Genomic DNA, 14,878 nt, shown 5'->3' with positions numbered 1-14,878 from the left:
AAAAAGCTGCACCTTGGCAGGGACATCAATACAACCCCCAAACCTGCTTGCTGGGGGGCGCTAAGTCTCACCCTGTTCCGGATCCTTGGAGGCATCTCACCCTGCAGACCCCATTAATCAGTTTTAGAGCATCCAAATTGCTGCTTTTCCTGCACGGATCCTTCTCTCCCTGCCTGCAAATGCTGCCTATGTGGCCTTCCCAATTCTAAAGGGTTTTCTGGCCATGCCGCAGCCTGTCCCTGCATCAACCTGTGAGCACATCTGATGCTTGGATGCTGGGATACTCTAACATGGCACAAAAACTCTGGAAAAACAAAAAAAGAAGAAAAAAGTCACAAAATGAAGTATTCAACCTGCCTGCACCCACCTGGGCTCTCATCCTGCCTGAGCACAAGGATGACGTGAACTTAATTCAGCACATTTGGACTGAATTTTGCTGTCGACTGCAAGAAGGCACTGCTTGTCCTGAAAATATCGCTGTGATGTTAACTCTGTGTAACAGATAATGGGAAGCTCTGGGTATTGAGGTCCCTGTTTGGATGGAGGTGAGGAGCAGGCAGGAGTGTGATGGGTGCAGGAGAGGCTGGAGCTGGAGCCACCAGAGGGAGCAGAAACTCCTTCAGTGTGGGTACCAGAGCCCCCACCCGGGCTTGGGCTCCAGGGATGCTTTGCTTTCCCCTGGAGATTATTTTCCTGGCCCTCAGGATAAAGAGGAGCAGATGCTCTTGTTGGATCGTGGATTTCCACCTCCCTCCTGTAAGCAATCCTGCTGCAAACTGCCCTTGCACACCAGGCCGTCCTTCAGGGATGAAACACCACGTGCAAAAAGGAGCAACAAGTAAAAACCCAAACCAAACAGTTTTTCAGCCCCCGAAGTCACAACAGCAAAACAGGGACACAAATCCCAGCAGCCCGAAAGGAAAATCGATTGAAACCGTCTCTCCCATCCTCAGCCAGCCTCACACTTCTGCCTGGAGCTGCGATTTATCATTTCTCGTTTAGGTTTATTAAAATCCCCTCCAGGGGCTGGGCAAAGAACGCGAGCTGAGATGTACACAGATAAATCAGGGCAAGGTCCCCGCATGGTGGCTGGAGGGTGATCTCCTGTTCTCTGCCATCAGACACGTTTCCAGGCAAACACCGACAAGCTGAGCTGGGATGTGGCAGTTCCATGGGCACAGTCCTGGGATGGGCAAGGTCAGGACTAAGCCAAGCAAGGCTGAACACCCTGACTTGGGCTGCCGCTTTGGGAGCTTATACAGAGAAGGAGAGGGAAAGGATGCTGAAAATTCCCTTGGGATGCCCTTGATGGGGCTGAGGAGCCTGAGGGAGAGGGTCTGTGATGCTCCAGCCGTGGGTGCAGCAGTGATGCTGCTGTAGGACCCAACGGTGGGGACACAGCAGGGGTATGGGGCAGAAATCAGGGTGCAGCATCCCAGTGCTCCCCTTTGAAGGGGCTAAAGGGGGTGAAAAGGGAGACAAAGGTACCTGTGGAGGAAACCCTGAGCCCGAGGAAGACAAAGAAGCAGGGAGGGGGATGAATCCAGCTCTCATCTGGAGACACAGGACAGGAATCGCTGAGCAGATCTGGGGGTGGACAGGGCTGGATTGGGCCAGTGCTGCTCTAAGGAGTGGGTGGCACAGAGCAGCAGCGGGATCGGTGACAGCAGCGGTGGCCTGATGCTCAGAGGAGCCAGCGTGGGGGGGCACAGGGACCTGCCAGCGGCCCAGGACCATCAGGAGCTTTGCGGGCTGCTTCTGGGAGCAGGTGGGGGCTCTGGGGGGAAGAATGAGTTGGGTGCAGGGCTTTGGGGGTGGGTGGCACAGGGGTGGGTGCTGGCACCCGTGGGGGTGCACACGTGTGGGGAAGGGGTGGGCAGCCTGGGTGAGTGTGGAGGGGGAGGAAGGCGGTGCTGGGGGGGGCTGGAAGGGGGTGGAGTTGCTGTTCATTTTCTTTCTTTCTTTGAACACAGTGAAGACTTGAGCTTGGAACTTGCATTTGTGGAGCTCCCAGCCGGCAGCAACCAGCTCTCCCTCCAGTGGGGACAAGGTGGCAGCTTCGGGGGAGCGGCGAGGACAAGAAACATGGGACAATCTTCTGTTGCCATCCTCTCCCCCGTGCCCCCTTCGTCTTTCCTCTCTCTCTCTTTTTCTTTGGCTGGGGGCTCGTGCTAACGCTGCCGGTGCCAGGACGGAGCATCCCTCCGCAGCACGAATTCCCTTCCCACCTGCTCGGGAAGTTTCTCCTCCATCCCAGGGTGGTGAGAAGAAAGGCAGGAGGCGGTTTGGAACGTGAAGGGTGGGCCGGGGGACACCAAGTTCCTCTTGCCTTCCCCAGAAATTTGGGATCATAGACCATGAACGGCTCCTTTTTCAACCAGACTCTCCTAGAGCAAGGGGCTTACCCCAACAGGACTCAGGGCTTGGGGATGCTCATGGCCTGTTGCAACGGGACTGGCTCGGTGCTGGCGACCGATGGCGGCTCCTCGGTGCTGGCGCCCGATGAGAGGAGCCTCTACATCACGCGGGTGGTGCAGATCGCTGTCCTCTGCGTCCTCTCCTTGACTGTCGTGTTCGGCATCTTCTTTCTGGGCTGCAACTTGCTCATCAAGTCGGAGAGCATGATTAACTTTCTGGTGAAGGACCGAAGACCTTCCAAGGACGTGGGAGCTGCGATCATGGGACTTTACTGAAGCCACCGGGCTTTTGTAGGCAAGTGAGCTGTCCGGATCTGGTGCTGAGATGCACTTTCCCCGTGGGGGGAGTGGAAAGGTGGGAAGGCATCTTTTAATATGTCTGTGTCCATGGGAAAGCAAATCTGTGCTTCCCAGTCAACAAACTCTGTTGTGGTGAATGGGGCAATCTCTCCAGAGTTGTACGAAGCGCAATAAACGACCAGCATTGTGTTGCATGCAGAAATGGCTGAAGTTTTGCATGAAACTTGCAGGAACAGTGATAATGTGCAGATCTGGACTCTATTTTCTGTTACCTTGGATACCGCTACCCGGGATTTAGGGCAAAATGCGTCGCACAGAGCACATCTTTGACCATGGGGCAGGGGAAGGGAAGTGCCGGGTGGGCAGTACAACAAAATCTGCATGCTAAAAAATGTGTCTGTTTGTATTTCGGACCTCAAGCACGCACCTTTTGGTAGAGTTTTGTGACGAGGAAAGCATGTTCTTCCTTATTTTCCTGAACCATCCTGCTAAATAAACTGGTACTTTCTTCTTTTACACTATGCTGAAGGAAGAAAAGAACCCAGGTAAATACAAAAACCCGCTTCAACCCTAAAACAACAGCATGCTTCGTTTTGTACACAACTGCCTTTTTTTCCGAGTGCTATGTTGTTACAGTCCTTGAGATTTTCGTAGGTTTTTGAAAACTGGTGAATATTCAGGAAAAAAAAAGAACCTGTTTCAAAAGAATTTTGTGTTGTCTTCATTTTGTTTCTCTGTGTATGTGGAGTTCAGTTAATTCAATCCTTGTCCCAGGTATAATCATCTCACCTGCCGATTGAACTCTAATTAGAGATAGTTCTTAAAAGCAGAAAGTAGCATACATTTTTCACAGGCAAGTATCTGTTACCACTAGGAAATATATTCATCAGGGACTATGTATGTCAGGCTTGTGTTAAATATCTGCACAGTTCTGAAGCAGAGATTCATGAAGATGCATTGAACACTTCTTGCAAATCAAAATTTCAGCCTCTGAATTCAAATCTCCAGCTCCTCTTATCCTGATGAGCTGTCAAAACTAAACTATGTGAGACGAGGAGGACTCCTGACCTTTGTTCTGTGATGGAATTACAGCTCTGTCTGTGGGTGTGAGATGGAAATAATTGGAGTTTTGTTGAGCCAACAATATTCCTGCTGGCTCCACTTCTGTAGCGGGAAGGCAATCCTGGATACTGGAGGTGCTGATCTGCTTGGATGTAAATCCAGAAGAACAGCTCTCTGCCTTTTCCAGAAGGAGGAACAAGATCAGAGTATATTTTGTAGTTAATCAATACTTGCTGAGCACCATCATTAAGGTTTGCACAGTGTATTGATGGATTAAACCCAACTAGTGCATAGAAACATAAAATCATTTTGGTTGGAAAAGCCCCTCAAGATCACCGAGTCCAACCGTTCCCCACCCCTGGCACTGCCCCATGTCCTGAGAACCTCATGTCCATCTGTCCAACCCTCCAGGGATGGTGACTCCAGCACTGCCCTGGGCAGCCTGTTCCAATGCCCCACAGCCCTTCGGGGAAGAAATTGTTCCCAGATCCAACCTCAACCTCCCCTGGCGCAACTTGAGGCCGTTTCCTCTGCTCCTGGCGCTTGCTCCTGGGGAGCAGAGCCCGACCCCCCTGGCTCCAAGCTCCTTTCAGGCAGTTCAGAGATCAGAAGGTCTCCCCTCAGCTCCTGTTCTCCAGCTGAACCCCCAGGTCCCTCAGCCGCTCCCATCACACTTGTGCTCCAGCCCCACACCAGTAACCGCCCCGATTCCTTCCCCATCCCAGTCTCACCAAGCAGACACCAGTGCGGGCCCTGCCTGCTGGAAGTGAGGGCACTGGGGGCACCACAATGCTCCCCAGATCTCAGACCCTGAAAACCCAGCTGCCCTGCCCCAGAGGCACAAGTCCTGCAGCCAGAGGACGAGTTGGTCACTCCAGGGCTTGCATAAATAAAACAGACCATAATGGCTCTTTCTGCTACCTTTCCCAACAAATAGCTGTGTTTTTTCATCTCACGCCTACTCATTTAGCTTAAACTCACAAGTGGCTCCCTAGAAAACTCACTGGCTCCCTAGAAAATTAAAGCAGATTTTTTTTTAAAGGGACTGATTTAATGTTGTTTTGATTTATTATTTTTAATTGTTGCTTGTAGCATATTAGCTTCCAGGACGTCACCAGGGTGCCAGGAGTTGTACATGCACGACTGAGAGATGCTGCTGGATAAAGTACAGCAGAGAGACAGGGAGAGAAGGGACGTGCTTAGGTGGATGCTGGTGGAACTGGCTGCACTGGTTTGAGCCACTGGTCCATCTAGTCTGCATCCCTTCTCTGAAAACAATAATGGTTTCGGGCCGTACGTGGTTATCCCACTAAAGGGGAATGGCTTCTTGACCCCCATCAAGAGCAACCTGCACTGGACCTTCACAATCCTCCTTCAGGAACCTGTCTCTGGTCTGGTCCCCACTTGCCATGATTCTGTTCCAGCTGGAATATCTTATTTCTACACAGGCAGCAGGGAAAGAGCAGAGAAAGGTGAGTTTGAGAGCATTTCCACAAAGAGAAAGCCTCTGCCTCTGTAATCACTGATTTTACAACCAGAGAAATTAAGAAGTGGCTTGACCCACGTGAGAAAATCCAGCAACCCTGGTCATACAGTCCTGGAAAAAAACCCAAATCAAGTCCCAAATGACACCCACGTCCTCCCCTAATGCCCCAGCACTCCTGGCTGAGGGCAACAAAAGAGTTAACAAGATAAGACAGACAAACAGATTAGGGGGAAGGGAGGATCCCAACCTGAGCCTGGCACCAGATGTACTGGAGTGTGTGCACCAAACATACACAGTATTTAATAATTCCTGAGAATTGCCATGGTAATGAAGCGCAGAGTCAGGTTGTTATGGTAACAGCCTTTTTTTTTTAGGCAGGGAGGCATTACCCAGGTTGTAACCTCAATCCAGACTGAACACATTTCTGAGAGCCCCCAAAATAAGAAAGAAGTAAAAAAATCAGATTAGATAAGCAGTTTCCTGTCTCTTGTCTGGCACTTCTGGGCTTGTCTGCAGGTAGGTGGAAGGAGTCAGGTTGTTACAGGCACACGTTGCCCTGGAAATGTTGGAATGGCTGGAGTGGATCTCTGCAGGTCCAAAAGCGAGTGCTGATGGGAGCGAGGGGCTGAACCCCTCTTGTGGGTGGGTCTGGGGTGCTCTGGCACCACCTGGTTTCACTGCCAGACATCTGACCTGCTTCAGGTGTGTCCCGGGAAGGACACATGAGTCTGTCCAAGTGTATGCGCACAAGAGAGCGGTCACGGACAAGCTTCACGCCAGCCGGGCCCACAGAAGGATGCTGTGATCCCAGCCCACGGTTACCTGCATCCCAAGCAATGGAGCTCCCAAAGCTGGTCTCCAAGATCAGGCAGGCTGGAAAGGAGGTAACAGACCACTTTTCCTAGAGCCACACAATAGACCTAAGAAGAAAACACAGGTTTCCTGAGCTCTGGAGAGGTATCCAGGCTGCTGTGCTCCTCGCAGGACCTTCGAGCAAGAATGGAAATCTCCTACGTCTGCATCCTGCCCTCCCATCGGTGGGCAAAAAAAGCACTTACATCTCCCTTCCCAAGCCTCCAGCAAGTCTGTCCAGCTGATCCTCATATTGAATTTTAATTTAGTGCTGGTTTAATCAGCAGCTTTGTGAGCCTGTTTTCTATTAATGAAGCCAAGACAGCAGGTGTAGAGGTTCACTTAGCAGAGAGATGGTTTGAAACACGCGGTGCGATTACTCAGGAACATCGCTTCATAAATCCCCACTGCGGCTTGGCATGGTTATCTTGTATAGACTCTTTGAGAATCATTAGCCTCTAGATAAAGCCTCTGTAGTCCATTAGCTCTGCCAGAGAGTCATGTACTCAAGGGAGGACTGAGGCCAGATGATGACAGAACTCAAGAGCCAGCGTTGCCTCACAGCTTCAAAGACTTTGCCTGCCGGTTTCCCTGTTTGAAAGGAAAACCTTTCTCAGTTTCTGTGTGTTCCCAGCTGCTCTGCTGCTGTGGCTGCTGATGGTGGTTTAGCTGGGAGCTTCTCAGGTCCCCCGTTCCACCCTGGCCCCACGCGTGAGCCTGCCTGGGGTTGCTCTCCTGGCACAGGGCTCGCTCCTGCTGAACTATGTGGGGCACAGAAAGCTCCTCACCTCCAAATAAATGTGGGTTGTCCCCCTTGCTCTTTGTCAAATCAGAGCTGCTATGGGATTGTGTGAACAATTAGAGTCCTCAGGATAAAACGCTGATCTGACAGCTCCACCTGTACGAGGAAAACAAACAGGACCGGGGATGTTGTTGGGCACTGGAACTTGACTGGTGATACCGTTACCTTGTGGGAATGGTTCTTGGTGTTGCTCAGACCTGTGCCAACAGCCTGACCTGAACAATTCCTGGGCAGTGGCAAAATGACAGAGTTAAAACGCCACGGAGCATCCAAGGACATTGCTTTGGATCGTGCTGTCTGTGCAGGATGAGTATCTCCTTAGATCTGAGCAAAGTGCTCTCTGTTGGGTGCAGATGGAGAGCACAAGTTCCTTCTTTTTGAGCTAGTAAGACCTGTCTGAACACTGTGTCTCACATGAATGGGGTTCCTCTGCCCCAGAGACAAACTTTGAAAGCACCATCACTGCAGGTGGATTTACTCTCCTAGCGAGGAGCTGTGAGATTAGAGGACACAGCACCAGCATCCCCCTTCAGATCTGCCCTTTCCTTCCATGTGGGCTCACTGGCTGGTTATGATTTATGCAGCACCAGGTGTGCGTTGCTGATATGCGCCTTCGGTGAACACCGCCACTTTTGGTTTTCATCTGAGTGACTCTAGGAGGAAAGGAAACAAGATCCATGATTCCTGTGATGCTCCAGTTCTTCTGAAAGGAGAACATGAGGACATGAGTTATCACCTCATTCTGTTGGATGTGGGGGGGGAACTACAGTGGGTCTGTAGATTCCCTGATGGAGGGCATGGGAACAGAGATCAGCCTTGAAGATATTAAGGTTTACCCGTGAGAAAGATGGGAGTAAAGGAGTATCCTGAGATATTAAGGTGTATCTGTGAGAGAGAAGGGATGTACTCATGAGAGAGAAGGGAGTAGAAGAGTAACACTGATGACAGCAAAATTAGCCAATGAGATGTTACTGATGCAACTTGTAACCAATAGTGAAGAAATACATGAATTGGTAAAACTGTATAAAAATGCACTTGTGGCAATAAATGGCATCCATACTTGCATCCTGGAAGAACTTGGTCTATGTCATTTGTCCGTTTCAACCATGATAGATGTGACACTGGAAGTGGAGATGATCAAGGCAATAAGCAACAAAAGGCAGGAGAAACACCTACTCTGGGCCAGTTCTGTTACCTGAGTGTCTGTGTTGGTGTTGGAGCCTCGTGCACAAGTGTGGGTGTCAGGATGGATGCAGGTGCTTGTGTATCTTCCAGGAAAACAAGGTGCCTGAAAGCAGCTCAGGGTGCTGTTCCCTCCCCATGGCAGCTGGTGCTGGGTGCTGGTTCTCTGCCACGGCTCAAGCTTTCCTGCACGTGGGGTTAAATCCAGAGTCATCCTTTCTGGCAGGCCCCACAAGTGTTCACATCTTACAGGTTTCTGTGCAGCTGCAAGTACTCCCCTCCTGCCTCACTGAATTCCAAAGTGCAGGTTTAATAGGACAAGACAGCTGAAGAAGCAGGCAAAACGTAATTAGGCTTTAATTAGCGAAGCTTGTTCTTTCAGATAATTGAAAATTGGTCTAATTGGTTGCAATGAATTCTCAGTACAGGTAAGCCATCCAGCCTGGAGGGGAGATTCAGACTGGACATGAGGAAGGAATTGTTGTCCCTGAGGGTGGTGAGAGCCTGGCCCAGGTTGGCCAGAGAGGTGGTGGATGAACCATCCCTGGAGACATCCCAGGCCAGGCTGGACGGGGCTCTGAGCAACCTGAGCTGCTGAAGATGTCCCTGCTCATGGCAGGGGGGGCACTGGGGATCTCTGATGGTCCCTTCAATCCAGACCCTTCTGTGGTTCTATGAACTGTGCTGGTTGCCCCTTCTCCTGTCTGTGCTGCTCAGTCTGCCTCAGCCGGTGGGTTTCCAGCAGCTCTGTTTCATGATCAGGGCTGTCCTGGGCTGATGGAAACCTCAAGGGTACAAGTTGGAGTTGGGAATGACACTTCTAGATGTGCCTTGGCAACGCAGCCATAGACTTAGTAGCCTCTGAATCTACTGGAGATCCCTTCAACCTGCAGAAACCCGAACATCTCCACCATGAACGTGACAAGGCAAAGTGAAGCCATCATTCCGGCTGAGGAGCTTCAGGAAATAGGTTGCTTTGCCCAAGTACACACAATATTTTTCTAGCAAGTCTCCTGTGAGACTCCACATCCCCGTTTCATAGAGCAAAGACTTGGTATTTGGTGCAGAAAGCAGTTTTTGCAGTGGCCAGGGGTGGTTCAGAGAGGTCACGCTGGTAGGAACAAACACGATGTTGTTCTTTTCATCGCGGCGCTCGAAGGATCATGCCTAGAAAAATGCTGGACTTATTCAGCATCCTTGGCTCAAGTTTCCCTTCTCCCTCACTGCGAGGCAGCTTGCTGTGTGCCAGGTGGCTGCATTTCATTACGGAGTTTATAAAGTGCCTGGGGAAACAAGGCATGGGGGGGATGAAAAATTACGCACACATTTCACTCAGCACTGACTGTTCGTCATCTCGTTGTGCAGAAATATAATAATCACTGGGGCGGGCAGGGGGGGTGCCGAAGGGAGATACTAATCACATTTGCACCATTCTTATAGTTTGCGGCTTTTTTTCATGCTTCCATCTGCCCGGGCTGTATCACTAAGGATATTTCTTTTGCTTTGGGCTTAAAACGGTTTGCAGGTTTATGTGCTTCACAAATGAACGGGAAGAACAAAGAAACAAGGGAGCTCTGTGATGGCAGGGAGCTCCGGATGGTGCTAGAGTTTCAAGACCTGACATCTTGTTCTTCCCTTGGGCTGCAAAGCAATTTCAAAGCGCTCTTCTGCACCGACCACATTTCGCAGTGGTACGAATGGCTCTGCCCTCTCCCATCCTCTTGTGTTGGAGGTGCTGATTTCAAAGCACTTTGCACTGAAGATGAAGGCTCCAGCACTGATGAATGGGCCACAATAAACCCGTGACTTTCTCGTTGGCTCTAGTAGGAGCAGCAAAGGTTGAGGGGGAGAGGAGTGACGGAGAACCTCGGCTGCTGAGGAATCTGCCACATGCACAGTTATTTTAAATGCCTCTGGCCTGCTGCCGACAGGTGTCTTATTTCAGGGCTTCAGGATGACTAATAGCTCCATTATTCTCTGCAAGGTATATACCAGGTTACCCTTTAACAGGCAGGAGGGAGCAACACTTGGCAACAAAACACAAAGAAACACAGCTGGCCACCTGGATCCACAGGGCCAAAGTCTCTTTTTATAGCTCCCTCCTGACATGCAGGGGTTGTGGGATGAAAAAATCAAAGAACAGCAATGCCAAACCTCAGCATAGAATCATCATAGAATCATTTTGGTTGGAAAAGCCCCTCAAGATCTTCGGGTCCAACCGTTCCCCCACCCTTGGTACTGCCCCATGTCCTGAGAACCTCATGTCTGTCTGTCCAGCCCTCCAGGGATGGTGACTCCAGCACTGCCCTGGGCAGCCTGTTCCAATGCACAACAGCCCTTTTCGGGACAAAATCTCAGCTGCTGTATGTATGTAGTCAGCGCAGGACCCAACTTAGAGCTTTGCACAAGGGACTGTGCACAAGAGCCTGTTCTCAGCAGCTCGGCAGGTTTCTGGCAGCCTGCAGACAAACCAGTGAGGTGCTGGGGACCAGTTTCAACCCAGCACAGCACAATGAGCTCCCTGTGTTCAGCTCGAATGCAGCAGCCATGCCAGAGCTTTCTGGCCTTCGGGAGATGTTTTCCTCAAGCACATTTCCCCCGCTGTCTTCTCATTTTCCTCATCGCAAGGCAGAGTCCCCAGCGCAGACACGGTGAAGGCTGGCGGAGTTTTGACACATTTCATAACGAGCATTAATAGCGCAAAGCTGGAGGCTGTTCTGTTGGAGGGCTTTGGCTTTTTCCGTATTCATTTCTCAGACAATTCATTACCCAGCTGAAATAATTTCTTGATTAAAAAGACAGGTAATTCTCCTATATTGAGCTTGGGATTTCAGGAGGAAATAATAACTTGCAGGAGACCCACACAAAGCAAATCATGACAAGAATGGCTTAGAATTGGTTACTCTAGCATATTTTTAAGTGGAAGCGTTTCCTTCAAATAGCCTAGATTCACAGGGAGGTTGTCTCAGCTGGTCAAATGGAACAAATTTAAGGGAAAATGGGGGGAAAATTAGGAAGGGGGAAGAAGAGGATGAGAGGAAATGGCCTCAAGTTGCGTCAGGGGAGGCTGAGGTTGGATCTGGGAAACAATTTCTTCCCCAAAGGGCTGTGGGGCATTGGAACAGGCTGCCCAGGGCAGTGCTGGAGTCACCATCGCTGGAGGGTTGGACAGATGGACATGAGGTTCTCAGGGACAGGGGGTAGTGCCAGGTTTGGACTCAATCTTGAGGGTCTTTTCCAACCAAAACCATTCTATGATTCTAAATTGCGACTTTATGATTGCACCCCAGTGCAGGCAGCTGCCAGAGAAGGGGGTTCCCTCCTCCCATCCCCTCTTCCGTGCCCATCAGTGAGGGAGATCAGCGAGCTGATCTGGCAGAATAATGCGGGTTTTTTCGTCCTCAGTTCTCTGGATCAGCTCCCTGACCTCACTCACAACAGGCATCCATTTGCTGCCAATGCCATCGCAGGGGAGACAAGTGGGAATATGGGATCCTCCAGCTGGCAGTGGCCTGAGCGCAGCCTCAAGATTGCAGCCAAATCTTCAGGAAAACCAGCTCTCCACCAAGGAGGTCAGCCCTGCGTCTGGGGACACGTAACACAGAGCAGCAGAGATGCTGCTCGACAGTCCTGCAGGGACTGAACCCCACAGGTGTCTCGGGGTGCAGAGGGTGCCGTGTCCCACCCCAGCGTCAAAGCCACCAGTCCTGATGCTGAACGTTGCCAGCTCGCTACGTGGGATCCAACCTCCCGCTCCGGCTGGATGCTGATGAACCAAAATAACTCCCTGTTTTTCCCAGCCGGCGCTGAGCTGGGATGTGTTTGGGAAGGCGCCTGCGACACTGTGACAGATGGCCAAGAAAGCAAGCGTTGTTTTTTATGTCACCTCCGTGTTTCCTCCTCTGCTGTCTCCTGCGCTGGAGGCGGTGTTTGGAGATGGTGTGTGCCGCCAGCACACGGCTGGCGCTGAGCTCGGGAGACAGCAGAAGGCTGGAGCAAGGTGCTGGACGCCTTGTGCACATTTCTCCCCCAGCTTTCTCATGCTTTGTGACCTTCAAGGCCTTCTCTTACAGGAATTTGTGCCGAAATTGGGGCTGGGAAATGAACGGGTGCTGGAGGTGGGGTGTTTGGTTTTGTAGAACCACTGAACAGCCACCCCACAACCTGCCTGAACTGACTGCTGGCCAGGAAAACTAGACCAAGGTCTTCTGCAAACCGGTGTCCAATACTGGCTCTTCTTGCAGAACCAACACACCACATATAGAAGACTCTGGGCAAGCCAAAGATTTGATAAAACCCAGTTTCTGAAACTCCTTGATGTGCCACTGCCTCTCCTCTGTCCTTGTGTTTGTCACTTGGTGTGTCTGGGCAAGAGACCACTGGCCTCCCCTCCTGGGGCACAAACATCATGGTGATGTTCAAGGAGGGCTGGGGGAGTGGGAGATGGAGGACTAGATCCATGGCATACTGTAGAAATTCAGCAGGGCGAGAAGAACAGTTCAGCAAGAGAAAGGGAGCAGAGAGAAGCCAGTGACTGTGAAGTGCGGTCATAGAAATATTTTGGTTGGAAAAGACACTCAAGATCATTGAGTCCAACCATTCGCCCACCCTGGCACTGCCCCATGTCCTGAGAACCTCATGTCCGTCTGTCCAACCCTCCAGGGATGGTGACTCCAGCACTGCCCTGGGCAGCCTGTTCCAATGCCCCACAGCCCTTTGGGGAAGAAATTGTTCCCACATCCAACCTCAACCTCCCCTGGTGCAACTTGAGGCCGTTTCCTCTGCTCCTGGCGCTTGTTCCTGGGGAGCAGAGCCCGACCCCCCTGGCTCCAACCTCCTTTCAGGCAGTTCAGAGGTCAGAAGGTCTCCCCTCAGCTCCTGTTCTCCAGCTGAACCCCCCAGGTCCCTCAGCTGCTCCCATCACACTTGTGCTCCAGCCCCTTCACCTCAGGGGAAGCAGGATTGACCCTACTCAGGGACATGGTTTGAACCACACCAGCCTGTGCCGGTGGCTGCTGCTGCTTGCCGTGGGCTCAGTTTCCATGGCAGGAGAGAGCAGCTCCTGCTCGGCTGCCAGGACACCAGCTCCCTTTGCAGCCTGCCCGGTGCGGAAGGAGTGACTGACATCTCTGTTTGGCACAGCATCTCTCTGCCTCCTGCTTCTGCCTTGTTGCACTTGGCAATTCTCCCCCTTCTCCCTCTGTTTTTCCACTAGGAGATCTCACACTCCTCTGCCTTGGCAGCAGGGAAACAGACAAGAAGGGATGAACAGATATACGGACTCAGAACAGCTCAGCAATGGCTCTTCTGTCCCTTCCTGCCTGCAGTGGAGGAAGAGGCTCTCTTGAATTCAAGGGTCTGGCATTGTGCAGTGGGGATCACTGGTGTTTAAGGCAGCCAGAGCCTCTTTTCTGAGGACAGGAAAACTGGATTCAGAGAGGCTGGTGAAAAATCAATGTCACGATAGGTGCGTCACTCACTGCCCCCTCAAAGCCCTAGGATGCATAACTCAAGATCCATCTAAAGACGGTTCAGGAGAATAAAGCGAAAGAGACAGTGGCGGGTAGATATGAAGGTGAGGGAGTGGGGCAGGTATGATGTCAAGAAAATTCTGCAGAGAAGCAGCACAGGGTAGGAAGAGGCAGAGACAGAGCTGGTCTGCACCCACACACCCAGGCCCAGCCTTTCCCACAGCAGGAGCATTGAAATGGAAATTACTTGCTATTTCCAGTGCCAGCATCCTTCCTGTTCACCCCCCCACCCCGAGCCAGACTGGGGCCCCCCCTGCCCGCCTTGGCCCCCGAGCTGTCACTCTGTGTCACAGACCTGCGTGTGGGGGAACAGGGACGTTGTGGGGCTTAAGAATGCCATGGGGAGCAGGCTCAGCCCCTTATCCTCTCTGGACGGTACAAAACCTGTAACAAACAAAAGCAGAGTGGTCATGATTAAACACATCCTGCCTTTGCCACGCCACAGACATCCCAGGGCTTAGGAACAAGGCAAGGTGGGACATGCAGGGGCTGGGCAGAGCCACAGTTTTGAGGTATTTCAGACCTCCCTGGAAGGTCCTGGTTATTATTGTCCAGCATTATTCTGCTATGCAGGGATTCACATGCGTGGGAGTGTGTAAAAGCAATGCCAGCCTGTGCCAGGCTTTATTTACCCACAGAGGTAACACTGGCAGGAGAAAAGAACTTTATCCAGTGCTGCTCAGTGCCTGGCTGCACCGCCTGGCCCCAGGGGAACTCCTCGGTGTTGTAAGAGCCCGGCACCTGTCCAGTTCCGCCGGGCCAGCATCTGCTGAGAGGTGCCAAGGAGCTGGAGCTGAGCTGCTGAGGAACATCTCATGGTTGGGGAGACCTCCCACCTCTCTATGGGTGCTGGAGCTCAGCCTCCTGGGCTTACACTTTCCCAGAGAGCAGATGAGGGATCCTTTGGGAGCAGGGCTGTGAGGACATAGAGCTTCAGGACAGTATCCAGGGCTTCATCCCTCTCCACACTGCCATACATCAAGAACAACAGTTCCAAACACATCTGTAAGGACCCAGCGTGTAGGAGGGCTGGCCTGTGACTCTGGTGGCCTGTCGGACGGTGGCATTAAGCCCATCTTGAGTTCTGAGCTTCAGAGATCCTTGATCTTTCCGATCCTTTTCCTTCATCAGGTCTACTCTGAGTAGCACAGTACAGGTCTTTGATGTGGCACTCTGCAGACTGGATAATGGAAGAATTAACTGTTTCCTGGGATGGGGAGCAAAGTAACTGTGAAATCAATTAAGC

At 51.6% G+C, this 14,878-nt stretch overlaps 1 protein-coding gene across 1 annotated transcript; it reads left to right on the top strand.

Moving 5' to 3' along the window:
* The first annotated feature begins 2,128 nt into the window (after nt 1–2,128).
* On the top strand, nt 2,129–2,919 carry LOC102089450 (reprimo-like protein). The gene has a single exon (XM_005508210.3). It carries the CDS (start codon nt 2,358–2,360, stop codon nt 2,691–2,693), a length of 336 nt encoding a protein of 111 aa, XP_005508267.1. The 5' UTR covers nt 2,129–2,357; the 3' UTR covers nt 2,694–2,919.
* Nucleotides 2,920–14,878: the final 11,959 nt, after the last annotated feature.

This window comes from Columba livia, chromosome 23 (assembly GCF_036013475.1).
Source record: "Columba livia isolate bColLiv1 breed racing homer chromosome 23, bColLiv1.pat.W.v2, whole genome shotgun sequence".
NCBI lineage: Eukaryota > Metazoa > Chordata > Aves > Columbiformes > Columbidae > Columba > Columba livia.
Note: the sequence above shows the minus strand (reverse complement) of the source record. Positions and strands in the feature narration are given on the sequence as shown.